This window comes from Megalobrama amblycephala, linkage group LG2 (genome assembly GCF_018812025.1).
Source record: "Megalobrama amblycephala isolate DHTTF-2021 linkage group LG2, ASM1881202v1, whole genome shotgun sequence".
In the NCBI taxonomy this organism is placed as follows: domain Eukaryota; kingdom Metazoa; phylum Chordata; class Actinopteri; order Cypriniformes; family Xenocyprididae; genus Megalobrama; species Megalobrama amblycephala.
In genome coordinates this window covers 25,541,567-25,569,094 of record NC_063045.1, presented here as the reverse complement: position 1 = coordinate 25,569,094, position 27,528 = coordinate 25,541,567, and the positions used below count along the sequence as shown (strand labels likewise).

Below are 27,528 nucleotides of genomic sequence, written 5' to 3'. Positions count from 1 at the left end.
ATCTTGGCTTTGTCATCCTGGAATATGGCCATGATGTGTCTTCCTACACACTCCATCAGTTAGGCTTAGAAGAATAATAATCTGCAATATAGACACTTAATATCCAAATATTGCCCCCCCCCCCTTTTATTTGGAGGGGGGGATTGTGAATTTTGCATACAAAATTCACAAATTTTGTATATATGCAAATTGTATAATATCCATACACAATTCTAGTAATTGTGCAGTTAATTCTCGTATTGTATTTTCAGACAGTTATATTATTTTTATTATATATTTATTATATTATAATATTTTTCATCTCCCCAAATTGGTCACTACCAAAACACTATAATATATAATTTAATAATAAGGGTTATATTGACCTATTAAGATTTTGTTTACATCTACCTAAATATGTTTTGCTATTTTATTTGAAAAAGTTTTCTCAGATAAATCAATAACAATTAAAATGTTAACAATATTTCAAGTGTAATTTATGAGGTTTGTTGTATTTTGAATCCAATCTTTGTAAAAGGCATAAAGTTAATTGCATACTCAAATTATGAAAAAAATGGAACTGGCATCGTGTCAGTTAAGCTTTTTCCGTAAGTTGAATGGGAAAGGTGTAGGACGTAGCTTAAGCTTTTTGAACTGCAAGAGTTTTACACTTTCTTCGTAAGTAGAATTCGGAAGGCGGTCTGGCAGGAGCTAGATATTTTACTTCATAACTTGTTAAATATGGATTTTTTTTTTTTACACACAAACGCATCCCTTCGCTTCTGAAGGCCTTTATTAACCTCCGGAGCCGTGTGGAGTACAAGTTTATGATGGATGGATGTGGATGGAGACTTCAGCTCATACTTGTTGATCCTTGCTCACTGCCATTATACAGCTCAGATGCGTCAGGATATTTATTAATATTTCTCTGATTGTGTTCATCAGAAAGAAGAAAGTCATATACACCTAGAATGGCTTGAGGTTGAGTAAAGCTTGGGGTAATTTTTCATTTGAAAGTGAACTAATCCTTTAATTGCAGAAAAAATGTGTTAGCTAGTGATGTTCCTTAAAGTTATACACAGATTTCAGACGTTTGAACATAGGTCCCATCATTTTGAGGCAAATATCTACTTACCGGCTGCACCCGAAAACAGCAGCTGACTTGTTGCCTCGCTGCCTTATAGGCAGTGACTCTGCAGTCAGCGTTTGCACATGAAGGCACTGATTTCGGACAGACCAAGCTTTGGTAAGAACTAATCAAATATTTAATTACTACAGTAATAGTTTCTCAGAAATTAAATCAGAAGTGGAAAACGTTGACACAAACTGACCAGAAACCACAACTTTCAGAAGCCATCTTTCTTTTTCTAGCAAACTGTCACAAATGGAATGCAGGATTGTAGGATATCAAAGGCAGTGAAGGACACATCTATGCTGCCTTCAAAAATCGATCAGATGAAGGTATCTCAGGAGACGGGAAGTGAAGCTAACATTGGATTAGGATGTGCCTTGATGCCTTCCTACCTTGGAATGCGTCCTCTGAAGGCAGCATTTTTAAGTTTTTGGGTGCAGCCATGTAGCTAGAGAGGGTTAAAATCAGTCTCAGTCAATAGACTAAAATATACACTGTTTCGGCAGTGACATGAAAATGCGGGACATTCTTTTTTAACTTCACTTTTTTTAAAAATCCAAAAGATATTTTTAAAAACAACAATGGAATAAAATGCAAAAATTATTTAAATCAATAGATAATGGAAGGATCTTAGTAAACATCTAAGATTTGAATACTTAAATGCTTTTTAAATGTGTTTTTTGGTTGTGGGACAGCAGTTTGCACCAATTCTGTAGAATATATATTTGTATACACACTGATCCAGAAACAGTCTTCACTGCCCCAATCCCAAACCTCTCTGATAATCAGACAATGTCTAGAACTGATCCCAGAACAGCACGACAGGAGAATACTCCCCTCCATCCAATTAATTACAGTAATCACTGCGGAGAGCGTCGAGCGTCCCTGCAGGCGCCAAACCGACACACAAAACAAGCGATCGAGGAAAGGGGCAGGAATAAAAAGCATTAAAAAAGGATGGACGTTGGGTTTTAGGAAGACAGGAACGGCAGGTGTGCAGCCTCTGGTGTTTGGGATGAGTTTTTTTTGGGGGGGGGAGGGGGGAGATACGCACATAATTTGTTCTTCTGATACCTCGTTCCCTGCGTAAACCATTAATCTTCCTTAAACTCCCATGCAGAGGAGAACTCATTAGTTAACCAAAAAAACAGGCGAAATTTGCTGCGCTAAGCACATTATCTCTCACACGCACACACAAACATGGAAATTTGGAGGCCAGTTCTCACTAAATGAGTTTCTAATGACATCCAGCACACGGTTGGGGAAGCATCGTGTTGCGGACGCCAGCGTCCGCCCCGAGGAATAAAAAAAGACTCTGCGATGTGTTCAAAAACTGCCTAATGGGTGTCATTTGCTAATGTGATTATATTTACAACAGGATGACTGCCGTTTCTTTACAACACTGGTGGTGGTCTCTGTTTATTTTACACGCTCAGATGTTTGCGCGCAGTATGCGTGGCTTTTGCTAGATAATGACCAAAAACACAATCAGTCCTATCGGTGGGGATTATACACGAAAATAAGGCTGTTTATGATTCACGCTACCTGCGGCCGCTTAATGGATAAGGCTCCGGCTGTTTTTCTTATGCGTCGTATTATAAATTTACACTTCAATTACGTCTCGCCACAGACCGTATTAGGGGCGGAAAGGACGTTTTTGACAGCTCAAAAGCCCCATGACGGTGCTGAGAAGGTGTCTGTGAGTGTGAAAGAGAATATGGTTTTGCATTGATTTATGAAGCTGGCAATTCTGCCACAGAAAACAGCCATTTACTACAAAATGGCCAGCTGAACTGAACTGCAGCGGTGGATGGATAATTGCGTGATGAAATTCACTGGCTGTTGTTTTAAGGTGTATCACTATTAATATTGCTCATAATAGGCTATATGCACGGTTACTTTCTGGTTGTCGTCAAGCCAGCTCGGGCATTTCCGGTGAACTGTTAGCTGTTCATTCTGTACTCGCTGTACATCGACACAAAACCATCAATGGTTGACTTTTTAATGCTGTATTCATATTTTAATGCAGTTATCACATTTATCAATTTTCTGGATTTTTTTGTGAGTACCATGCCTCAGAGAAAAACACTATTTTGTGAAGTAGCTAACATAACATAGCATAATCAGATGCAGCTTTATTTTTAGTAACAGTAATACAGCATTTTCTCCATCATACAATACGTTTTAAAATTAATTGCATGTCATTTATCAACACAAGCCATCCAGCATTTAATATATTTTAAAATCGATCTATCTTACTGCAATGTGCAACAAGTGTCTCACAGCAGCCACCGAGTGAACGCACAGAGTAATGTTATAACATTTTCAACACACCCAAATGTATCTAATATGATAAACAGAGCTGTGTTACCTCATACTCATGACCGGAAAAGTGGAAGCGGCGCCAGTTTCGCCGCTCGCGGCGTGCTTTGCGCAATCGCTCCAGTGGCCTAGTTCAGCTCCCACAACACTCGGTCCTGCTCTGCTTCATACTACAGTAATGTTAATAATCGCATCCATGAACATGATTTCTTCCTGAGTCCTCTCCCGATTATTTCCACTGGCTGTGAGGTGTAGACCACATGTCCCAAGATTCCGTGCTCAAACTTGGCGTCATCAAGCTACGCCTTTGATTTGAATGTAAAATATTACATATTACACATTCAAAGATCAGACCAAACCTCTAACCTGAAGTTGTCCTCCACTGTTTGTGCTAGATCGGACATGAATGAGGCTTCAAATCATGTGGTTTGTTGAGAAGAGTGATTTTTATTTACAAGTGGTTGAACTTACAATTTTCAACAGGCAGATAAGTCAGGCCAGAAATCCTACAGAATAGCTAAATGCTCATTCACATGAAGAATGGTCATTTTATTTGCATCCACTCCAATGCACAATAAAGTTCTGTCTATTAGTTTTGTCATCTGCCATTTTTAATTGGGGGTTCTGCGCAACAATAATAATTTAATTTGTTACATTTATATAGCGCTTTTCCGGGTACCCAAAGCGCTTTACATATGGAAGGGGGAATCTCCTCAACCACCACCAATGTTCAGCATCCACCTGGATGATGCAATGGCAGCAGAGGAGACAGAGTGATGAAGCCAATCAGTAGCCTATATGGGGATGATTAGGAGACCATGATGATGGACAGAGGCCAATGGGCAAATTTGGCCAGGATGCCAGGGTTACACCCCTACTCTTTTTCAAAGGACATCATGGGATTTTTCATGACCACAGAGAGTCAGGACCTCAGTTTAACATCTCATCCAAAGGACGGTGCTTTTTGATAGTATAGTGTTCCCATCACTATACTTGGGTGTTAGGACCCACACAGTGCCGGCCTCAGCACCCCGTGCTGGCCTCACTAACACCTCTTCCAGCAGCAACCTAGTTTTCCAAGGAGGTCTCCCATTCAGGTACTGACCAAACTCAACCCTGCTTAGCTTCAGTGGGCAAACATGCAGTCTTGGGCTACAGGGTGATAAAACTTCCGTATTCTGTAAAACTGGTCGCATTGCTTCTGGTTCAGGTGTTTTATATGTGCTTTGTTAAACATAGAGCCATTTTACTCTAGATACCTTCAAAGGAGCGAGCAAAGATAAGCATAACCGATGTCCATCACATATGCAGATTGATATCTATGTTGTAGTGTTGAGTTTGGGACATTCATATTTTCTTCAATAAAACATGCAAATCAACTTTTTGTCGTTTTCTATATACAGTAGTTTGTCCCTTCAAGGAAACCGCCACTGGAGTTGGTGGTAAATTTTGTAGCTGTGGTAGCATTTTTCAGCGTAAGCTGGCTGCCAAATTTACACGGCAAAGGTGGCACAGAAGCACTTCTGAGCTGGCATTTAGGTGTCTTTACACAGACTGTTTATATATAGACTACTGCTCAGAGGTGGCATAAATGCATTTACACAGCAATTTCGACTGCATAATTTTATATAGAGGTTGAGGTGAGTCAGAGCAGGCATAATTTGGTCTGGCTTTTATGCAGCATTGTCTTTACACAGAATTTTGAGCAGGCACAGAGCAGCCTTAACTCATCTGTGTAGAAGCCATTATTAAGCTTAATCTCCAGCTGCGGAAATTGTATAGTTTATTTTTATGATATATTACTTTTTAAATGTATTTTTACAACATTAATCAATATTAATAATAATTAGCTGTCATTATTTTCATCTCTCTCATTTCTCCTTGTCTGGACTCTAGAGATTAACGCAATAAGATGTGGCACATCTTACCCCACTCTCTCCTATCACAGCACCAGATGTGCCTCAACCAATAGTGGAAAAGTTCAACTTGAAAGAGTTTTCCAGGTTATTGAGTTCTTGATGTTCTGTGGTTGAGCACATCACACATGTACCTTCTTCTCTCCTCAGAGTGTTCGCTTTAGTTTTGTTCCACACTCAGAATTAGTTTGAGAGTCATCGCAGCTGTTTCGGGGTTCAAACCCCCTGGAGTCGTCGCTACGGGAGGGATGTGTCTCTCTGCAGAGCACAAGATGAACTAAATGGGTCAGTCTCTTAGCCATAATTAGTTCAAACGTCAATGCCTCTGAATTATGGATGAGACAGGAAGTCAATCAAATTTTTTTGGAAGTTTAACCACCTTTTTTTTTTTTTTTTTAATTGGAGAATCACTTCCATGACCTGATTTGACTAAACTCTGCATGTACCATAATGACAAATAATAAAGTGCATTTTCATGACATAATTGTGTAAATATATATGATAAAAAATATTTCACTTCAAATTTTTAAAGACAGAAATCAAAATATTTTGTTAACCACAATTAAGTGAACTTAAGTGTAGATGAATAATTTCACTACTTTAGTTTGATGTTGCTATTTTTATCAAGTCCCATGGTACTGCACTAACTTGAAAAACAGTTTATTAAGAAATATTCCAGGTTTATCTTCAGTTTTTTCTTTCTCTAATGAAAATGTTTTGTGGGAACTTTTCATAGTCTTTTGTAAAATCTCTAACTACAAAAGCCAGTTCCTTAATGACAACTTCCTGCAGTGGAAGTGACAGCATTTTCACAGGAAAACAAGTATTGGTAATGGATTTAGTGACTTCTGTCACTTATGTTTTGTGGTTAGTTTGTTTGTGTCACTCTAAAACACATGGATACTCACACACACTCACCATGGTACACCTTGTACCAGGTTGGTCCCTTCAGAACTGCCTTAATTCTTCACGGCACAGATTCAACAAGGTGCTGGAAACATTCCTCAGAGATTTTTGTTCGTATTGACATGATAGCATCACGCAGTTGCTGCAGATTTGTCGGCTGCACATCCATGATGTGAATCTCCTGAAAAACTGCTCTGGATTGAGATCTGATGTCTGTAGAGGCCATTTGAGTATAGGGAACTCATTGTCATGTTCAAGAAACCAGTTAGAGATGATTTGAGCTTTGTGACATCGTGCATTTTCCTGCTGGAAGTAGCCATCAGAAGATGGGTACACTGTGGTCATAAAGGGATGGATATGGTCAGCAACAATACTCAGGTAGGCTGTGGTGTTTAAACGATGCTCAATTGGTACTAAGGGGCCCAGAGTGTACCACGAAAATACCCCACACACCATTACACCACCACCAGCAGACCCATTGATACAAGGCAGGATGGATCCATGCTTTCCTGTTGTTTACGCCAAATTCTGACCCTACCATCTAAATGTTGCAGCAGAAATCAAGACTCAGCAGACCAGGCAATGTTTTTCCAATCTCCTATTGTCCTATTTTGGCAAGCCTGTATGAATTATAGCCTCAGTTTCCTGTTCTTGGCTGACAGGTGTTGCCCATGGTGTGTTTGTACGTTTGTTTGATGTATCAATATACAATGGGTTTTTGTTAAGCAGTAACAAATGATAGGTATTTTATCATTTAAATAGTGTTTTTGTTAATGTTAAGTACTGTAGCGTTTGATGTAAAAAATACTTAAAATTATACTAATTGTGGGTGATGTAATAGTGTCAGTATAGCTTCAGTAATTGTTGTAATCTGGCAGAAACTACCATGGTAATTCCTATTAATCCTATCAGGGTAAAACATTTTGGAGTGGGATTGCAGATCCAGAATATTTTCAACCTGTCTACGTTTGTTGATTCAGCAGGGACAAAGCGAAAACTGAGCTCGGATCAGCATATTGGCTCTAATATACTGGTTAAATATGAGCTCAGCAGGTCCCAGAGCAAAGCTTTGATTAAATCAGCGTCCACAGAGAGGCTGTGTTTTCACACAAATCTGATTTCTTCCCTCCAACTCCTTTTTCCGTATCGCCGGGGCAAGAAAACCACCAACATTGTGAAAAGATTATCTCAAACCTCATTCCTAAACAAAACTCCGCTCGAAAAGTTCAAATCTCAGGAGGAGAGCTGCTCGAAGAGGCTTCCAAGACATATGAGAAAAATGACGACCGTGGATCCAACTCCGTCTAAATTCAATATAAATTCTTATTTTAGACAAACTGATGAACAACAACGCGGCGTCTGTCACGTGACGCCACGTACGAAATGTACTATAATTCTCCGGCAGAGCGGAACAATGACATATTTACGCTTTATTTCCGAAGACGGAGTAATAATTTGTTTCCTTTTACAGTCTGAAATCTCTCTGTACTGTCACCAAACTGTCTTGTCACATATATCAAAACTAGATCTTTGACTAATGGTACTTCAGACTTGACAGAAATGGTTTTAAATTGCTGTGTAACGCAATTTGCGAGTACTTAAGGTCAGGAACCGCGAAACTCGTTCTCGGTCTGACAGAACAAGAAAATGTCTACTCTGCCTACCATTAGGAGGAACAGAAGAAACCGCTTTCAATGGAGCTGTCAGTCAAAATCTATCTGCAGAGGGTATTATGAACATAATCAGTGCTGAGTAAGTTGTCCAGCACTACCACACACACACACACACACACACACACACACACACACACACACATGACTTTACAGACATATATAAACACACACACATCATTGCCGTTTCAATCAAGGCACCTTGACAGCTCAATATTGTACTGAAATGTTCCCATCTCCATTCATCGACAAGGAAGGTAGAAATGGTGAGGGGGGAAAGGGAGAAAGGAAATGACAAAAAGAAAAGGAAGGGAAGCATAGAAATGAAAAAGCTAGGAGATGTTAAATTAAATCAAAAGAGAATTTTCTTACTTTCTTAAAGGGCCCATGAAATTCACGATTTAGGAGTGCATTATTTCAGCCTCAAAGCTAACACATAAGGCTATAGGCCTTAGTTCAATTGGGATATTTACGTAACTTTTATGAACGTACACTTGAAAAAAAGAAAAGAAAAAACATTACTGGTGTGCATCTTGAGATAAATCATTGGCACTGATATATTTTAAGATATGTCAATACAAGTTTCTTTCAGGTAAAACAGCTCAAACATGCATTTTAGTCTATGACTAGCTTAAGCCTTGTCTGTGAAACTGGGGGAAAGAGTCTGAATGTTGTCTTAACAAAATACACCAACTTTCACTGCCTTTGAAACAAGTGCTAATGTGTTGGTGGGGCACGTTATATTAGCTAATAATATGTTATGCTAACTTTTCACAGTCCAATCAATTTCTGAGGCTAAAATTATAGTGGCTAGTGGTTAGCAATCTCCAGATATTATTGATGTCTTTAAAACCCCAAATACGCAAAACTATTAGCTTGCTCTACAGGAGGAGTGAGTTATAAGTGTGTAAAATGATGAAATTGCATTTTGAGGTTAGAAGCTGATGGGGTGTATGCTAACAGGCGTGCGCGTCAAAACACCGGTTTGTTATTTTCTTTTTCAAAAGACCTGCCTGCCACATTCAAATGATTTAACGTAAAAAAAAAAAAAAAAAAAAAAAAAAATTGACGTTCTTCAATAAACCAGTTTGAGAACGAGGCCGTTTTTTTATGTCTGGATCAACCTTCGGACCACATATCTGAACCACTGGATGCTGGAGACACGCGACTCAGGAGCTCCATCTGGTGGTCAGGAGAGGAATTGTACTGGTTCTACTGGCAGCTGCTGCTGAATTCAACACATTGGATATATTTCAAAATGGCATACCATACTACTATTTGTATAGTATGCATGTTTTCTCCATGTATATAAAAAATGACCTACTACATTTGCCAAAATGTGCAGTATGCAAAATAAAAAGCAATTGACCTACTGATTGCTTATCAGCAAAAGCCTGTATGCTTATATTGCAGTTTAAACATGTCAGTTTTGAGCCTCCTCTGTGCTTTGGGATAAGGAAAGCTGGTAGGATATGACATCATGATTTAACAGAGCTGTTTTACTGGGACTGCAATCTTATAGCAGATATGCTGATCTTCAAAACGTCGTTCATAGGGAGCTGTGTAAGCATATGGTGTGCGCGCACCAACAAAATCCTGCAGTTATTTTTTCTTTTGAATGACCAGGGTGATATTTTCATTTTTTTGCAATTATGTAATCAGTGTAGTTTCATACAAAATTAATAATAGTGATTATAAAAGGGAACAATATAAACTTTGGTCAAGCATTAACCGATAACTACTAATAAAATTAACTATGGCCAATATGACATTTTATATAAGTATATATATCATAAGCATCACATGCATGCTCATGTAAAATCAGGCATCAAACATTTAACATGCATCACAAAAATAGAAAACTCTTCAGTACAAAAAAAAAAAAAAGAATTAAAAAAAACAAAAAGGAAATCCAGCATACAAGTTGACTCAATAGGTCATTTTAAATTTATTAAAATAAATTAAAATCAGCAGTAATACTAGCTTACTTAGATCAAGACCAATTTTGTTTTTTTTTGTTTTTTTTAAAGAATAGTTATTTCATTAAACTTTTAAACCACCATAAAAAAAAAAAAAAAAAAAAAGGACATAGGCAAAAAAAAAAAAGACAAAGCAATATTTGATATGCAATTTTCTTGGATGTTTATTACACGATCCAAAACATCATCCATACAGACTCATATCTAATACTATAATAAGAACTGTGGCATTCCAAATAAAATAAAATAAAAAGATGGAAACGCATAAGTTTCATACAGTTCCAACTGTGGGCAAACACTGAGGCACAAACCTTTGGTATCTGGTGAAAGGAGGTTATAACAGCACAACAGAGTCTAGGCCACATCTAGAGCGAATGTCTCCTCTTTATCCCCATCAAATTGGTCTCAAAGCCGAGAACATGAAGTTGACCGTTGATTCATTTGAATGGCAGCCCACTTATTAGCCAATCATAAACAGCAGCCAAAAAGGGGAGAAGTCAGGAACAGAAATCAAATCTTAAATACTGAGATCATAGAAAATGGGACAGATACACACAGGCAGCTAAAATCTCTATCATACAGTTTTAAGGCTCAATGTACACCGCGATGAACAGATCAGCTGAGAATTCTGGGATGCCATCTTGACCGTTCAAATCTGGCACACAAAAAAAAAAAAAAAAAAAACACCCACTTCTTGCCAAAAAAGGCATTTTGCTTTCCACTACTGTAAAGGGTAATAATAAAAAAAGGAATTGCAAGAATAACATCTTCAAAATCATAAGACATAACGTTACTAAGCAAGGGACCCTGGGTACGATGATGTCATCAGTTCAGCTTTCTAACAGAATAACAAAATAGATAACTTAACAGTACATTAAAATTTACAATATATGGAAAGCAATATAAATGGAATCTGTGTACAGGCATTTTTGTGAAATTTCAGTTATATTTCTCAGTTATGTTTCGACTGATGTTTTTTCACTTTTAATAACCTCCAAACCTGAGCATTCGTGAAGTATAATTATACATAGATATAGCGATACAAATAACAGTGAACAGATATCTGCACCTTCCTTTTGTAAACAGTCACACATTGTTATTTTCATCCCTTTGATTAACGAAAAAACAAAAAAAAACATTGTGAATCAAGCATGAAAAACATATACATTTTCACATCACATTGCGTTGCGTTTTTCCAACTAAAACAAGTTAAAATTGCCAGAGGCATTTTGCAATCTCTCTTTAGCAAGCTCTACGACTCTAAGAAAGTTTTAAAATCGTAAATACACAATTGTTGTTTACACGTTTACACTAAAACGCCATTACAACCTTCACTTTGTAGTTTTTTTTCCTTTAAATTCAGTGATAAAACATGATTAAATCAAAGAGAGAATATGACATGTAACGGACGAGTGATTCTTGCATAAAATTAGCTCGAGAATGAAAATCAGCTTTTTTTGAGGTTTTATGTAAAATGTTAGATTTTTTTTCCGCTAGTTTAGAAGTTGTGTGCATTTAATAGGGAATCAAGCATATTAAAAGTGTCTTCATAATCCATGTGTGGACCGTTATTTATTAAAGCAGCATTGGGCTCAGAACTCTGCCCCTCCCCCAGCCTCCTGTCAATCTTCGCCAAATGAGCATGGCCTATCGGTTGATTGACAGAGACAGAGGCAGAGGAGGAGTGGCTCTTGGAAGATCGGTGAGATTTGGATGAATGGTGGTGATGGTGGTGGTGGCTACCGTGTGAATGCGAGGAGTCGTGTCTCGGCGCTTTGTGTGACGAATGCTCGCGATGCTTTTCGCGGCTGGAGCGCGGACTGTGACGGCTCTTACCGCTGCCACTACTACTTTCTGATGAAACCTTGATCTTCATTTTCAACTCTTCTTGACTAGAGGAACCGTTCTCCGATGAGGAAGGGTGGCGTCGTTTGAGCGAGCCGCTCTTCAGCGGTCGCTCCTGTACCTGTTGGGAATACTTCACCCTGATTGATGTAGACGGTTCGGACGATAAATGTCCGTGCTTTCGATGCTGGTCGCTTTCCTCCTCTTCATGTCGGCGTCTATGCTCTAATTCGGCTGCATGTTTTTCACGGTATTTCTCTAGAGTTAGTTTCTGAGGGGCGAGAGTTGCTGAGCCATGTCCGTGTTTGCTTGCCGGCGCCCCCTGGAGCGCAAGAAAAGGATCTGCGCTCTGGGAAATCTGTGCAGGAAAGCTGAAAGCGGAACTTGTCAAGTTCGATAAGCCGTTGAGTGACATTGATGCCCCATCCAACGGGAAAGAGGTGGAAGGTTCAGAATACATGCCCCCTCTGATGTCACACATGCCTCCCATCAATGAGCTGTCCTGGCTCAGAGCTGTCTGGAAGGAACCGTCTAGTGATTGGTTGTCGAGTTTTGGTTTCTTGGCAGCTTGCGTGGCCTAAAGCAAGAACAAAACTAAGTAAACCTTAATTTGTCCAATACTTGACTGTTTGCAATCAAATATTTATCCCAAATCTAAACAGACGTGTTTTATTTTGGGTTGAAGCTGTAGGTTTCTGGCTTAGCATATGCTTTTTTTAATACAAACAAAAGTATTTGTACATACCCGCCAGTTTCGGATTCTTTTTAATCTGCTTGGTGTTTTTTCCAGGATCTGTAAAAACTCGTGAGTCAGGTCTACAAAAACAAGAGACAAACTTAATATATAAAAACCTTTGCTAAACGCAGCAATTATTTTTTAAATATGATGGAAATATTAGGGGTGTAACAGTACATGTATTCACCCCAAACCGCCATAGTCAGGGCCAGGGCGTGCCTATAGGTGAACTAGGCAGCCTCCTAGGGCACCAGCACAGTCAGGGCGGCAAGAAAGAGTGGGATTTAGTTTTTAATTAATTTATTTTTTTGGAAATTCGTTTGGAATTATTTCACTTGTATCAAAAAGTTATCACCTGATTAGTTATTCTAAATCTAAATGAACTTCATTCTATCAAATATCACAACCCGCCCCGCCCCCTCCCAAGACTGGCATATGCAAAACATCCTGATGTACAGTGCACAGCATAAATGAATGCACCCCCTCTGAACAAATACAAAATATGTATTTTCTTTATGATCACTAATACAATTCAAGGAAAGATGGCAAATCTAAAATATATTAAACATATACGTAATAAAAACTGAGAAATATGTCATTAATAGCCATCTTCTGTTTGTGTATTAAATTACACAGTGGGAATTCATGACAACATTGATAAAGCACAACTCCCTCACACCTTCAGCACTCATACTCCCTATATAAGAGCTTCACTACCACTGAACTTTACTGTGGGAACCAGGCACTTCTCACTGTACTCCTCCTCTAGCAACACCATAACATTTTGGATGCTGTTAGATCCAAAACAATTGATTTGGTCTCATGAGACTAGAGTATTGATTCCCGGAATCTATATTTTGTAAATATGGGGTTTGGAAATGGCTAACTGACTTTATTGTGCTTTGGCTACAGTAGGTAGTTCCAGTGAGAACAACCACCATGCATGTCATTTCTGCAGGCTGCATCTTTGTGAGATAAACAGTCACTCTTTTCATAGCTTTTGCTGGCTCTGAGACACTCGCTTGGTATTTCTCCTGCTCTTTGTCTAGCAAAAGATCCCTCATCACTAAATGAAAGCTTAAAATGAAGGCCTGATTATTTTAGGGGCCTTGTCACAAGTCCATTGTTTTTGAATTTCTGTGTTACTTTTGCTATATTTTTTTTCACACTTAAAACAATGATTTGGTAATCCTCTTGTACCACAGTCCTCTTTTGTGCTAAGAAATAAGGCTTCTGACAGTTCTCTCCCAAGTGCTTCCATTGTTGTCAGCATGAAGTCTGAGAATGAGTCAGTGGGCTATATAACACTTTTAATAGTCGAGAACATACTTACCTGTTGATCAAACATTGCTTTAAACTTACACCAGAAAAATTTTATTTCGATTTAGTAAGTAACTTTTAGGAGGGTGTACTCATTTTTGCTACACAACATTTTATCTCCTTGATAAGAAAATCCTATTTTCCTGAATAATTTTGACATTCATCTTTGGCAATTGATTAAGCAGACTTGCTGGAACATTATATCTCTAAAGAACCCTAACATGTCTTCTAAGTAATTGAGTAATTGCTGACTTTCAGAAGTTTCAGAGGGGGTGCACTCATTTATGCTGTACATTGTACATCCAAAAATGTCATCAAAACAAATAAACCTACACAGACATGAATACAAAAGATGACAACTTTTACTGCCGAAGATGACTAAACAGCCTACTATTGAGACGCAGACACTGTCTTTACAGCACACGGAGTGTGATAATGCACAAACGTGCCAAACAGACACGAAGAATATAACCAATTTAAGTGCCATCACTTCAAATTGGTTCATAAATTTAGCTCTTAATGAAAACTCTGTAGTCTCACCAATAAATCACCAAGACCGTTTAAATATTTTCATGACATTTAATTTGTAAAAAGATTGATTCCCAAACTGGTTCTTAGGCTTGGCTATCTATAACTGTTACGGGAAATACTTTTACCCAACGTGGGTCATTCCGGAAGCCAAATACCCGGTAGTGTAAAAGGCTAATGCGAGCACTGTGTGCTCAGGCTCTGGCTGACCTGTTCTCAGCACCGTCAAAATAAAAGTCACAACAAGTGCAGTTTACGTCACTTCAGGCCCTAGTTCCTATATCTAATATCTGTATCTATTGCCTGGCTAGTTCCTATATCTATGTTCTAAGAACAACCCGGCGCAAAAGCACCTATACCATGCATGTGTTTACTTTTTTTTATTATTTAAAGAAGAAACCAAACCAATGTATAGTTGATATTTGAGGCTTAATGCTATAGAAAAGCAATAAAAAAAATTCAGGAAGAGTGTTTTCAGCTTGTTTATTTTTATATAAAAATATGGCATGCAGTTGCTTCAAACAATGGTATAAAGCTATTCAAAACATCATTCAATGCAAATTGTGATAATTAATAATCGCAATTACAATATCTTTCTTTCTTCGTTTGTTTGCAAAGAGACCATGTACAATTTAACAAATGTTTTCATTCCATGCATTGTACCGGATTTAGCCAAAGGCTAATTTTCATCCGCAGTCCCATAATTACATGCACAGTTATGACAATTCCCTTGAAATAATTGACAATTATGATTGTCATAACTGTGCAGCCCTACCTAGCACTGGGGATTAGTTGCTTTTTCTTGTTGTACCAAACTCGTATATAACTGTGACCCCAAAACCGAGGTACATACTGAACAGTGACTTCTGTGTACTGTTACATCCCTAGAGTGTGTGTGTATAATTTTATATATATAAACTAGTATCTTGGTTTGATACTAGTATCAAAATATTTGAATGAACAATTGTGAACTATCTATTGACAGGGTTGTTCCACTAAATGTGATGTCAAGTTGTGTTTGACTGACCGTCAAGCAACTGCAGAGTCACAGCCCGGTCCACATATTCCCACCAGTGTTTCCCATCTGAAGAAACAGGAATCTCCCAGTTGGACCACTTGCAGGCCAGGTGAATACAGACACACGCCACCACTGTGGGTTTGTGCTGCAGACAGAAGGTGGTCAGGTGCAGACTGCAAGAGAAAGAAGAAAAGAGAAAAGACAAAACACTTAATTACAAACAGAGGACACAAGAAATGCTTCCCTAAGAACCTAATTCAATAAATACTTCAGTTAATTTCCATTCTTCTTAGTTCATCATAATAATCAGGATTATTTCATGTCAAAGCTGATCATAGTCCAGTCGGATGCATGTTTGCTAGAATGTTGTTTGTCTGGTCGGCTGTAAAACAAAATGGTATGTAATGCATGAAACGGATTCAGTCAAAAAAAACAAAATATAACTTAATTGACACTTGGCATCAAATGCACAACACTCAAATGGTAGAGCATGACACCAGCAAGTGTTTTCCACTCAAAAGCTTCATTTACAACCTCTCAGTGAGTGGGCATTAACAGCAACTCAACTTCCTGCTTTAATGACCAAACCAGCTCAAAGTCATCTGACTAGCTTGAAATGATCTTTTATGCCTCGTTTCCACCAAACAGTTCGGTACAGTACAGTTCAGTATGGTATGCAATTTTTGCTGTTTCCATTGTCAGAAATTGTGAATGGTACCCTAATACCAAACCGCACCACTTTTTTGGGACCCTTCCGTTGGGGTACCTAGCACAGTAGTCCGCTACTAAAGGGTAGAGCTAGACTCACTGCAGAACGTTGACTGGTTGGCAGAGAATCATCACTTACGCATACTACAAGGGTAATGACAACACAAGATGCGCTATTTTTTAATAAAGTTCATACACAATACCATTTCTTCTTGTGACAGCCACATATCGAGAAGCTCTAACAAGATCTGCTGTGTGTCCTCCATTGTTGTTTACAGTATCGCGTTCTTCTTTGCACGAGAATGACATCGTAAGGGCATGTTGTTGGTGGTGGAAATGCAAGCCAGATCAGAGTTTACCGTCCCAATTTGTACTCAATTGTACTGTACCGCTCAGTGGAAACAAAGCATAAGACATTTCCATTTAATCAATTACCAGACGCTTTTATCCAAAGCGACTTATGAGAATAGAAGCAATCAAACCAACAACAGTGCAACAATATGTAAGTGCTATATCTATTTAGTCTAGCACAGTACAAGTAGCTAGTTTTTATATATATATATATATATATATATATATATATATATATATATATATATATATATATATATATATATATATATATATATATATATATAAAAAAATAGAAATATAATAGTGAATGTTAGTATTAACAGGTCAACAAAAAAGTTGCATCTTTAGCCATTTCTTAGAAATAGCTAAAGACTCAACAGCTCAGGTTGATTTAGGCAGGTCAGTCCACCAGCAGGGTACAGTCAAGGTAAAGGTCCATGAGAGTGATTTTGTGCCTCTTTGGGATCGCACCACAAGGCTCTGCTCACTTGCAGAACGCAAGCTTCTGGAGGGCACACAAGTCTGCAGTAGTGAATTTAGGTACAGGGGTGCAGAGTCAGTGGTTGTTCTGTAGACAAACATCAGTGCCTTAAATTTAATCCGAGCGGCAATTGGCAACCAGTGCAAGTTTTTGAAGAGAGGTGTGATGTGCGCTCTCTTCGGCTCGTTAAAGACCACTCTCACTGCTGCATTCTGGATCAGTTGCAGAAGATTGATAGTACATGCTGGAAGGCCTGCCAAGAAAGCATTACAAGAGTCCAGACTGGACAGAACAATAGCGTGGACAAGGAGTTGTGCAGCATGCTCCGACAGGAAGGGCCTGGTCTTCCTATTATAGTCGCTAAATCGGTGACAGAAGAGGATGAGACTTCAGCACAATTGAGTTGTTTTAGGATGGATAATGAGATGCCATCTGATTGATTAAAGATTCAAGCTGCTAATACAAAGACTGCAGGTTGGATCTTAAAAAGGGAGCTGAGGCTACGTCTACACTAATCCAGATACATTTTAAAACGCATCTTTTTCTTTACGTTTTTGCCTTCCGTCACACTGAGATGCCATTTTTGTCCTGCAAAAACAGGGCTTTTTAAAGATGCTCTGAAATTACAATAATAGTGTGCTGGAGGCAAGCCAAAGTGCAGTACAGGACCTTCCCTAAATTAAGTTGCCAAAGATAAAAAGCACTGGAAATAATTACAATACAGGAGAAATTAAGTTTTAATGTTAAGTCAATATTAACGGTGCCTAAGACCAACAAAACATATTGTAAACATAACGAAGTCGTTCACAAACCATAAATATATAAATTGTAGATCAATTCTAAATTTCTTTCAAGAATTATTCTATAAATCCATACGTCAAAACAACAAACCCTCTCTAAAAAAAATACTGTAAAGTTGGTATTATGCTGTATCATCCTAAATAAATAAATAGAATATCTACGCTTAATTTTTATATTTAAAATCTTTAAAAAAAAATTTTAAATAAAGTTTAGAGCAAAAATTCAACATGAAAAAGAAATGTGGTCTTTGGTACTTACCGTGACAATCTCTAGTCAAGTTTACACCTTTGAACTCTGAGCTGATATTCAGGCTACCAATTGAGTTATTGACCTATGCACTCAATCAAGATATCTCTATTAGCACCTCTACACTCCAGGCTGCGTATTCAACCTTCTGCGCCAACAGCAAGCCCTCCGTACATTACACCGCACTGCGCCAGGCCAGGCAGACAATCGCCCCGCCCAGGCGCGAGAGGGCGTTGGACACAGGAAGGAGAACCCTGCCTAATAGGAAGTCATAGGGTGCCATGGCAGTGCAATAAATAGGGGTCAGGGTAACAACCTGTTGGTAGCCATGAAATAGGAGGTCTGGGCCAAGTCCTTGCTCGCTGTGAGGAGAAAGAGAGAAGACGTCGTATTCAGATGAAATATGGTAAAAGTCTTCAGTGACTAATGATCCTTCAAAAAATCATTCTGATATACAAATTTGCTGCTCAGGTAACATTTATCATTATCAATGTTGAAAACAGTCATGCTGCTTCATATTTTTGTGGAAACTCTGCTACTTTAAGATTCTTTGATGAATACAATGTTAAAAAAAACCAAAAAACAACAGCATTTATTTGAAAGAAATCTTTGTCTTTACTGTCACTTTAAATCAATTTAACTTCACCCTTGCTGGAGCATTACTATTAAAGGATTAGTCCACTTTTAAATAAACTTTTCCTGATAATTTACTAATTAATTGTTAGACTATTGAACTAGCATATTGCATCTAAAAATTAGTTCAAACTTTGACCTGTGGAGGGCAGTAATACACTTAGCAGCGTCTACACTGCTGGAATTATAATAGAGAAGAAGAGAGCTAGTTCAAGATGAGCATTTCTGGTTAAATTGTATAAAATTTTACTTATTTTTTTTTTAGAAAATGAGTGATTGTTTCTCTAAATAAGACCATTATTTCTCGTCTGGGATTGTATAGAACAATTTGAAGCTGCAGTGAAATTAATTTTGACCTTCAACTGTTTGGTGCCCACTGAAGTCCACTATATGGAGAAAAATCCTGGAATATTTTCATCAAAAACTTTAATTTCTTTTCAACTGAAGAAAGAAAGACATGGACATCTTGGATGACATGGGGGTGTGTAAATTATCAGGAAGTTTATTTAAAAGTGGACTAATCCTTTAAATATATATATATATATATATATATATATATTTTTTTTTTTTTTTAAAGCAAACATACTGACTTAAACTTTTGAATGGCAGCATATTATCACTTATATAAGATATAATAAATGTAAACATTTGAATGTAATTTCTGCAAAGAAAAAAAAAAAAAAAATCTGTCCCAAAATTGCCACCTACAGAGAAATTGGCACAAAAATAGAAAGACAAGTTGTAGTTTAAATGTAAAATTATTTAGTCTAAAAGGTAAAGTCAAGTACTTTTTTCTAGGAATATACTGAGTAAATGTGCTTCCACTGCAGTTTATGCATTATCTTACAGAATAAAACATTTAACTTAAAAAAAAAAATACAAATCTTGAATGCACATTTTGGGTTTTCCATACAGTACATCATCTACAATGCAAAGCCAAAAAGGCAGAATGAAGTTGTGAGTTTCCATATATGAGGCAGTAAAAAGAGAGAAAGAGATGAAGAAAGACTGGAAGCATCTACCTCGCACTAGCTGGGAACATCTGACCACATCTGTGTGTGGATGCTCTATAGTTATCTCAAACCCTGAAACAAAACCATCGATTAGACAAGACTCATGTGTTCACCATCAGGCACAAAGACACATTTTAATAACGGACTTGCCACTTACCAAGTGTCTGCAGCACTATGGTTTCCAACAGCACCAGCTCTTGGGCCTGCTGGAGGTACATCTGCGGTTCAACACAATCACACCAGCTCAATGTTTATGATGATGGCATAACATCAAAACTAACCAAATAATAAGTCAATTAAACGTTTATATAACTTATGTTCAATTCACATAATTTTGTATAACGTTATAGGGCTGGGTGATAAAGCGATAATTACCGCAATATAATTTTCCCAAATTCGAACAGAAGTTTGATAAATGTTCAATATAATGTTTATGCACCAAAAGCAGAATGAAACAGTGCTGCTCGTTTGAACCAAGCCACACAGACCATTTACCCGCTCAGCTTAAACGGCAGCGCGAGCTTACTTGAGCAGATGTGTTTACTTGCTGATCGGTCTCGATCACGTGACCACTAAACAACACTGTGAGATCCAATGAGAAGCGGCTAAACTCAACGAAGAACAAATGCCTCTGTGATTCAAACTAGTTTAAACCAGATGAAACAGCACTGACAAACATGAGAAACACTGTCATGAACAATACAGTTAGAAGGCTTTTCAGTCTACAAATCACCCTCATTTACCATGGATTTACTGTAGTAACAACTGGCTGGCCCACATTGTATAGCGGCCCAGCGGGTGTTTCAGATGGCCAGTCCACCCCTGAACTACACCACTGTTTTGTGAAATGTGGTATATAATAAATCAGTTAGTATTACATTACTGTAGACATGTATTAAAGGAGTAATGGAATATACAGTATTTTTTGTTATTAAAAGGTGCAATGTGTAAACTTTGAGAGGATCCATTGACAGAAATGCAATATAATACATAATTGTTTTCAGTTGTGTAAAAAGACCTTACATAATGAACTTATGTTTTTATAACCTTAGAATGAGCCATTTATATCTACATACACTGCAGGTCCTCGTTCATGTAAAGTCATCATTTTGCTCCAGCATGTTAACCCTAAACGGACAAACACTCTACAGAGTGTAAATCATTCATGTTTTTAGTGCCAGCTTGCATCGTCACTATGTTGAATACACACAAAGTAGTAGTAGTAGTTGTGGTTTGGTTTATTAGAAGCAGAGATCGTTCTTTGTTAGAAGTAAGAAGAAACCTCATTGCTTGACTGGCTAATGTACTCTCTGCTGTCTCAGATGACGACATCTTTGTCTTGTGTCGGCCAGACGGCCACCGTAGCTTCTCAAATCACACAAAGGGGAGGGGTGAGCTGCCGTTGGTTGTAGTTCGCAACCTCACCACTAGATGCCACTAAAATTTACACACTGCACCTTTAAAGGGATAGTTCACCCATAAATGAAAATTTGACATTTATCTGCTTACCCCCAGCGCATCCAAGATGTAGGTGACTTTGTTTCTTCAGTAGAACACAAATGATGATTTTTAACTCCAACCGTATAAACCTCAAATAATGCTAGTGGATGGGAACTTCTACTATAAGAGTAAATAAAACTTGCATAGACAAGTCCAAATTAAACCCTGCGGCTCGGTTTGTGCGAGAAACCGAACAGTATTTATATAATTTTTTACCTCTAATACACCACTATGTCCAACTGCATTCATCACTCGATTCGTTTGGTCTGATCGCGCTCTGACATCAGCAGTGATGTCTCGCGCATATACTTCAATAAGAGCGAGACATCACTGCCGCTGTCAGAGCGCGATCAGACCTTACTAACGAGTGCTGAACGCAGTTGGACATAGTGGTGTATTAGAGTTTAAAAATGATATAAATACTGTTTGGTTTCTCGCACAAACCGATCGTTTCGTGTCTTAGGACATCAATGTGTCGTCACGAGCCGCAGGGTTTAATTTGGACTTGTCTATGCAAGTTATTTACTCTTATAGTAGAAGTTCCCATCCACTAGCATTATTTGACTGACAGACGGCAACGGTTGGAGTTAAAAATCATCATTTGTGTTCAACTGAAGAAACAAAGTCACCTACATCTTGGATGCACTGGGGGTAAGCAGATAAACATCAAATTTTCATTTTTGGGTGAACTATCCCTTTAAGCTAAAGCATTTGGATTTATAGTCAAAACTGTAAAAAGTTGTAGTCTGTTTTTCATAAATACCATCGAAAAAGTTACATTTTACCATGGTAGTGAGGTGCTATATGTGTGTGTGGTTTTTACCTGTGGTTATCATGATCTAAATGTATGATACTATGGATGACGAATGATTAATTTTAATGGTAACAGTAGAATCATTACTCAGAATATTTGAATTTTACCCTATGAGGTTGTTTCAATTTTTACAGATATTACTGTTTTTGTTAATAAACATTTACATCTGCACCTCAACTCAAGCTTCCTGGGCACGATATTTCTTTTGTTAAGTAAAAAAGACTGCAAAAGGATTTTACTTAAGTTAACTTAAGGATATTTTGATGTAGAAAAAATATATTATAAATATTTCTACCTCAGATTTGTGAAACGTTCACCTGTTTGGCAAGTGTTTGTCATGTTCTGACAATAAGGAGTCGTTTAAAACCACAATCAACTGTCTGGTTTCTACAACTTTCAATCAGGAGCAAAAATCTGCCTTTAAACATGATAGAAAAAGATGAAATTTTTTAATGTTAATTATCAGTATCAACTGATAGGGAAAAAAGTTATCGTGATTATTTTTTGGCCATATCGCCCAGCCCTAGAATAAAGTAGAGTGAGAAACTAGATTACCCATAAGCATCACACTCACATTGCTCTTGGTGTCCAGCGGAGGGTCTTGAGGGTTCAGGCAAGCATGTGCTACTTTAATAACATGTTCAAGTTTCCTGGGCTGCTCCTCCACTTTAGCAGCCAGAAACAAAGTGGTGGGAGAGATGATCTGATCGAAGACAGCAAAGAATTAATATACCTTTCAAAATATGACAAAAGTCAAACAATCAGGTCACGTATGGGACTAGTGCTACCAATTAAATTCCAGTGAAATCCTAAAATTCTTGTGCATAAGCAGGTCAACAAACACAAATAAATATGAAAATTAAGTGTGATCAAAAATCAATAAATCAAAAATGCATACTCACATTTCTATGGAATTTCGTAAAGGAATTAAGCATGTAAAATCGGTGCATATAGACGATGGCTGTGTTGATCGTAAGCTGGGATCTGCACAGTTTGATCAAGGAAGAAAAACACTGCAAAATAACCTATTATATGCAGCACAATACACAAAAATAAAATCGGCTACTATTAATATATAACTACTTTCAAAAGTATCAATCAAAACCAAACCAAAATAGCTAAGTGCCAAATTACACTAATATATGTGATGGCACTGAGTAATATAGTAAAACTATTAAATATTAAAAGCAAAAAAAAAAAAAAAGACATTCAATAACATTTATATTAAATAAGACAACGTACAACGAAACATCTTGTTTAGCCATTATATTACACTAATTATATCTCAAAATCAATCTTAAACCCGCAAAATACACAAAACAGCCCTACTATTATAGTTATAATCAGATTAAATTAGGCAAAAATAATATTAATCCAGAAATACTGTTTAGATAAAGCATAAAGAAACTGAATCACCTTCCTGTCATTCACACAAGCCTGTTTCACACAATTACTCATGTTATACCCCCCAAAAACACTTTATTATGCATTTAAAACGCGAACTATGAAAAATATCTGGTGTTTTGTGTACATTTTAACGCATAAAACACCGTATTTTATCCGCCACATTTTCCACTTGATCAAAAGCGGCAGCGTGCTAATGTGCTAACGGCTAACTCTGTCACATCTCTGCTGTTTTAGTGAAGGATACACGTTTAACCTCTGTCCCATGTCCTGAATTAGGTTGGCGGCTTGCTGTCGGTATGAGAGCTCGCGGTCGGGCTCGACTCCGCAGCGGCGGGACGGCGTGTTTTCGAGCTGTTCTCGGGTGAAGAGCCATTTGCTGGAGCCCCGCTGCACCGCCGCCATCATCCCACCCGCTTCCGCCCGCACTGCGCTCTACATCACTATGACGTCACTCAACGCGAGACCAAGCGCTGCAGCGACACGAGCTGGATGGAGGCGGTACGTGACATTTTAAACCTTTACTGAATCCATACATACATATATATATATTGATAGCATTATAATATTTGATATTATTTTCTTCTATTATACAGATGTTTTTATTATTGTTTTATGTATGCTTTGGCAATATTGTATGATTTACAGTCATGCCAATAAAGCAATTTTGAATTTATATATATTTATATATATATATATATATATATATATATCACAAAAGACAATAGGAGAACTGCACATCTCTATCTGAAGCAACTAAATCCATATATATATATATATATATATATATATATATATATATATATATATATATACAGCTATGGAAAAAAATAAGAGACCACTTAACATTGATTTCTGAACTTGGAGTGGTCTCTTAATTTTTTCCATAGCTGTATATGTGTGTGTGTGTGTGTGTGTGTGTGTGTGTGTGTGTGTGTGTGTGTGTGTGTGTGTGTGTGTGTGTGTGTGCAAAAAAAATCAAAATGAGCCATACCTTATTGTGCACGACTCTACAGAAAAAAAGTTTATTTTTAAAATCTATTAATGTAATAAATTTCTTTGAAAAAATCGTATAGATATGTAATTTGACAGACCTGGTGTAGTGTTTAGTAAACTGCAGTAATGACTTTTTCACACAAGATGTCGCTAATGCACTACTACTGAATTGATTTGATTTGTAATTACTTTCAATTTGAAATACACACATAAGGAATCTATCTATCTATCCATCCTTCTGTCTGTCTGTCATCTATCTATCTATCTATCTATCTGTCTATCCATCCGTCTGTCTGTCTGTCTGTCATCTATCTATCTATCTATCTATCTATCTATCTATCTATCCATCCATCCTTCTGTCTGTCTGTCATCTATCTATCTATCTATCTATCTATCTGTCTATCTATCTGTCTATCCATCCGTCTGTCTGTCTGTCATCTATCTATCTATCTATCTATCTATCTATCTATCTATCTATCTATCTATCTGTCTATCCATCCGTCTGTCTGTCTGTCATCTATCTATCTATCTATCTATCTATCTATCTATCTATCTATCTATCTATCTATCTATCTGTCTATCTATCTATCTATCTATCTATCTATCATATTTTGCCAAATAAAATCCATCCCAATTTATCCTAAGTTTGATGAACACTTAAAATTGAAAAATAATGCCAAAATTAACTAGCCTTTTTCCTTTTTTTTTCATTTATTTTCTTTCTATTTGTTCCTTCAGATGTATTCAAATAAGTGGTTTCTGAATGAATTGAAGTGTGAAGTGAGACGTGTTTGTTTAATATGAACAAATATGTTAGGTCACATGTCACCAGATCTCCCAGATGGATTCTCCATATTTTCACTACTTTTATTTAATGATAATAGTGTTGAATTATTTTAAAGAGCAACCTTTGTTTGTAAAGTGTACGAGGTGCTTCACACGTGTGTGTTTTTAATTAGAGTGTGTGTGCGTGCGCGCGCGCTCGCGTGAGTGATGCGCTGAGGCTCTCCAGCAGTGCGCATCTTCTCCGCTCGCGTCCAGGTGTCACATTCTTCGGATGCTTCTGACCATTTGAACCCGGGACCGAATCATCATGACGGACCATTCCTCTGCTGCTGACCCCACTGCTGGTCCTGTAGACCCCGGTCCAGGTCCTGCTCCTGTCCCTGATCCAGCGGTAGTGGAACCAGCATCGATTCCCTCAAACGGACACCATTCGAACCAAGCAGATACTTTCAACATGGAGCAGCAGATGAAAATAGGAGAGCCGGAAGACAACGGTACGAGTCCTGGTTTAAAAAGCATACTTTGAATAGAGTTTATTTGCATTAAAAAAACATATAGGCTAAAGCGGAGCACGGGGCAAGTTGTCACACGTTTACTCCAGTGAAAAATTATCAGGGTGGGTTTATTTTTGAAAGTCAGTTTCTGTATTGACACAATCATTAAAGTCTTGGCTACAAAATTATATTAAATAAAGCATGTTCCACAACATATTAAATTTCTTTTTCAATGGCTAAAATGTTTTACATTATAGCCTATTTTATTACAGAATTTTTAAAAATGAAAAGAAAAAAAAAAAAAAAACTATTCAGCAAAAATATAGTGAACATAAAACACAAACATAAAATCAAACTATTTTTTTGCATAAAGTGCAATTAATTCATTGGTGAAGTAACAACATATTAATCGCGTGTGACAACTTGCCCCGACCATATTCTGTAAACACAGATTCATTCATTTACTGGTATATAGCGCTGGTTATTTTCTGAATGAATTCTTCAGTGATTTTATTGTGCTCACTTGTCAAATTTGTAGTTTGGAGAACAAAATTACCAAAAATATCCTAATTTAAGATATTTTCGAACAATGGATGCTTTAAAGTCGGCATGAACCGGAAATTGCGGTCGACTTTTGAACCTTTGAACCAGACTTTTCGTCTGTTTCATAAACTTTATGGACTTATTTGAGAATAAATGACATTAAAGTTCTCTGAGACACATGTAGGATGTTTAGATGTGAGGAAATATGACGTAATTTAACCGAGCGCTGTCCCTCAGCAGGTCTTCTGGAGAGCAGTATGCGTCTGAAACCCCACGAGGCTCAGAGTTACAGAAAAAAGGCATTATGGGTATCGTGGGTCTCCATTGTGGTGACGATGATCTTAGCCATCGCTGCGTTCAGTGAGTATCCGGCCCCTCGTCTCTAGAGCATCATGCATCTCTTGATGATACATACCATATATCCTGTTTTCAAGATGAGCTCTTCATTCTTTTGGGACTTTGTGATGCAGTTTTAAAGGACGAGTTCAGAGTAGTTTCTGTAGCTGTTTGATTTTTTTAAATCTTATTTTCTATCTATACTGTATATATATATATATATATATATATATATATATATATATATATATATATATATACACACATTTTTCTTACACATTTTTTTCTGGGTTATACAGCCATCTAACCCACAGCTGTGTTGTTTGGTTCAGTGCCACAAGCTTGATACACAAGATCAGGTTTGACTAGTTTCTTTATGGTTGTTCTACAAGATTACTCTGGTAATCGTCACTGAAAGAAGTTGCACAGGATAAACACAGACAGACAGAACAGTGACAAAAAATATTTATAGCACACTTTATTCTCAGCTACAAATACAGAATATTCTCAGAGGTGCAAAACTGTGAGACTGTAAAAATAGTCATGGAAACATGATTTTTCTTGTTTGTTTTTTTTTTTCTTGGATTTTTCTTTTCAAAAGAGTTTAATATACTGTAGAGGCCTTTTTATGTTCTCAACAGCATACTGGCATACTATCCTTATTTCTGTAGTATATAGTATACTGTGAATTTTCAGTATGCATGGAATACCTACAGTTGCCGTTTTCTGGAATACTGTATCATAAATTGCAGTGCACTTAACTTGACCTTCCATTTCCAAAAAGATCTGAGAGACGTTTTAGGTTTTAATCAGCATTATACCACAAATGCTTTTGATAGAGCTTAACTTGAACCTGGAATATTCCCTTAACTCTTTAAGCTGGGATTCTCAAGTTTGGCATTACGCAGACTATTGTTGTTTTCTCAACAAAAAGTGTGGTTAATCATTGTGTAGACCGCTTCCAGGCCATGTGGTTTAATTTTGGAGTAGCTGGTTTTAAGCTAACAGAAGCCCTGCACTGGATTTGATGTATGATTTTGAAGGAATGGTTTCTTACTCGGTTCTCCA

The 27,528-nt window shown here is 37.4% G+C and overlaps 2 protein-coding genes across 7 annotated transcripts in view; one reads left to right on the top strand and one right to left on the bottom strand.

The window, feature by feature from the left end:
• Nucleotides 1-10,043: 10,043 nt before the first annotated feature.
• On the bottom strand, nucleotides 10,044-23,713 carry ccnt2b (cyclin T2b). 5 transcript variants are annotated; one of them, XM_048168115.1, is made up of 9 exons: nucleotides 23,553-23,713; nucleotides 22,804-22,885; nucleotides 22,476-22,604; nucleotides 19,745-19,805; nucleotides 19,597-19,659; nucleotides 18,258-18,303; nucleotides 15,361-15,524; nucleotides 12,495-12,565; nucleotides 10,044-12,326 (listed from the first exon to the last, which is right to left on the bottom strand). In XM_048168115.1, the coding sequence occupies exons 1-9, from the start codon at nucleotides 23,711-23,713 to the stop codon at nucleotides 11,403-11,405; spliced, it is 1,701 nt and encodes a 566-aa protein (XP_048024072.1). In that variant the 3' UTR covers nucleotides 10,044-11,402. The 5 variants fall into 5 exon arrangements, 3 of the variants coding, with proteins under 3 accessions (XP_048024072.1, XP_048024089.1, XP_048024081.1); XM_048168132.1 differs by lacking the exons at nucleotides 10,044-12,326; nucleotides 12,495-12,565 and adding an exon at nucleotides 15,620-15,733 and having other exon boundaries at nucleotides 15,384-15,524; XR_007181559.1 differs by lacking the exons at nucleotides 10,044-12,326; nucleotides 12,495-12,565 and having other exon boundaries at nucleotides 15,393-15,524; nucleotides 17,954-18,303.
• tmem163b (transmembrane protein 163b) overlaps nucleotides 23,668-27,528 on the top strand; it is a 36,508-nt gene continuing 32,647 nt past the window's right edge. The window contains exons 1-3 of one of the 2 annotated variants that reach the window (XM_048168146.1): nucleotides 23,668-23,806; nucleotides 25,261-25,581; nucleotides 26,365-26,484. In XM_048168146.1, coding sequence (XP_048024103.1) covers nucleotides 25,395-25,581; nucleotides 26,365-26,484 — 307 coding nt within the window. In that variant the 5' untranslated portion in view covers nucleotides 23,668-23,806; nucleotides 25,261-25,394. Of the gene's footprint in view, nucleotides 23,807-25,114; nucleotides 25,582-26,364; nucleotides 26,485-27,528 lie in introns of those variants that run through there. The other variant, XM_048168156.1, reaches the window with a different exon arrangement.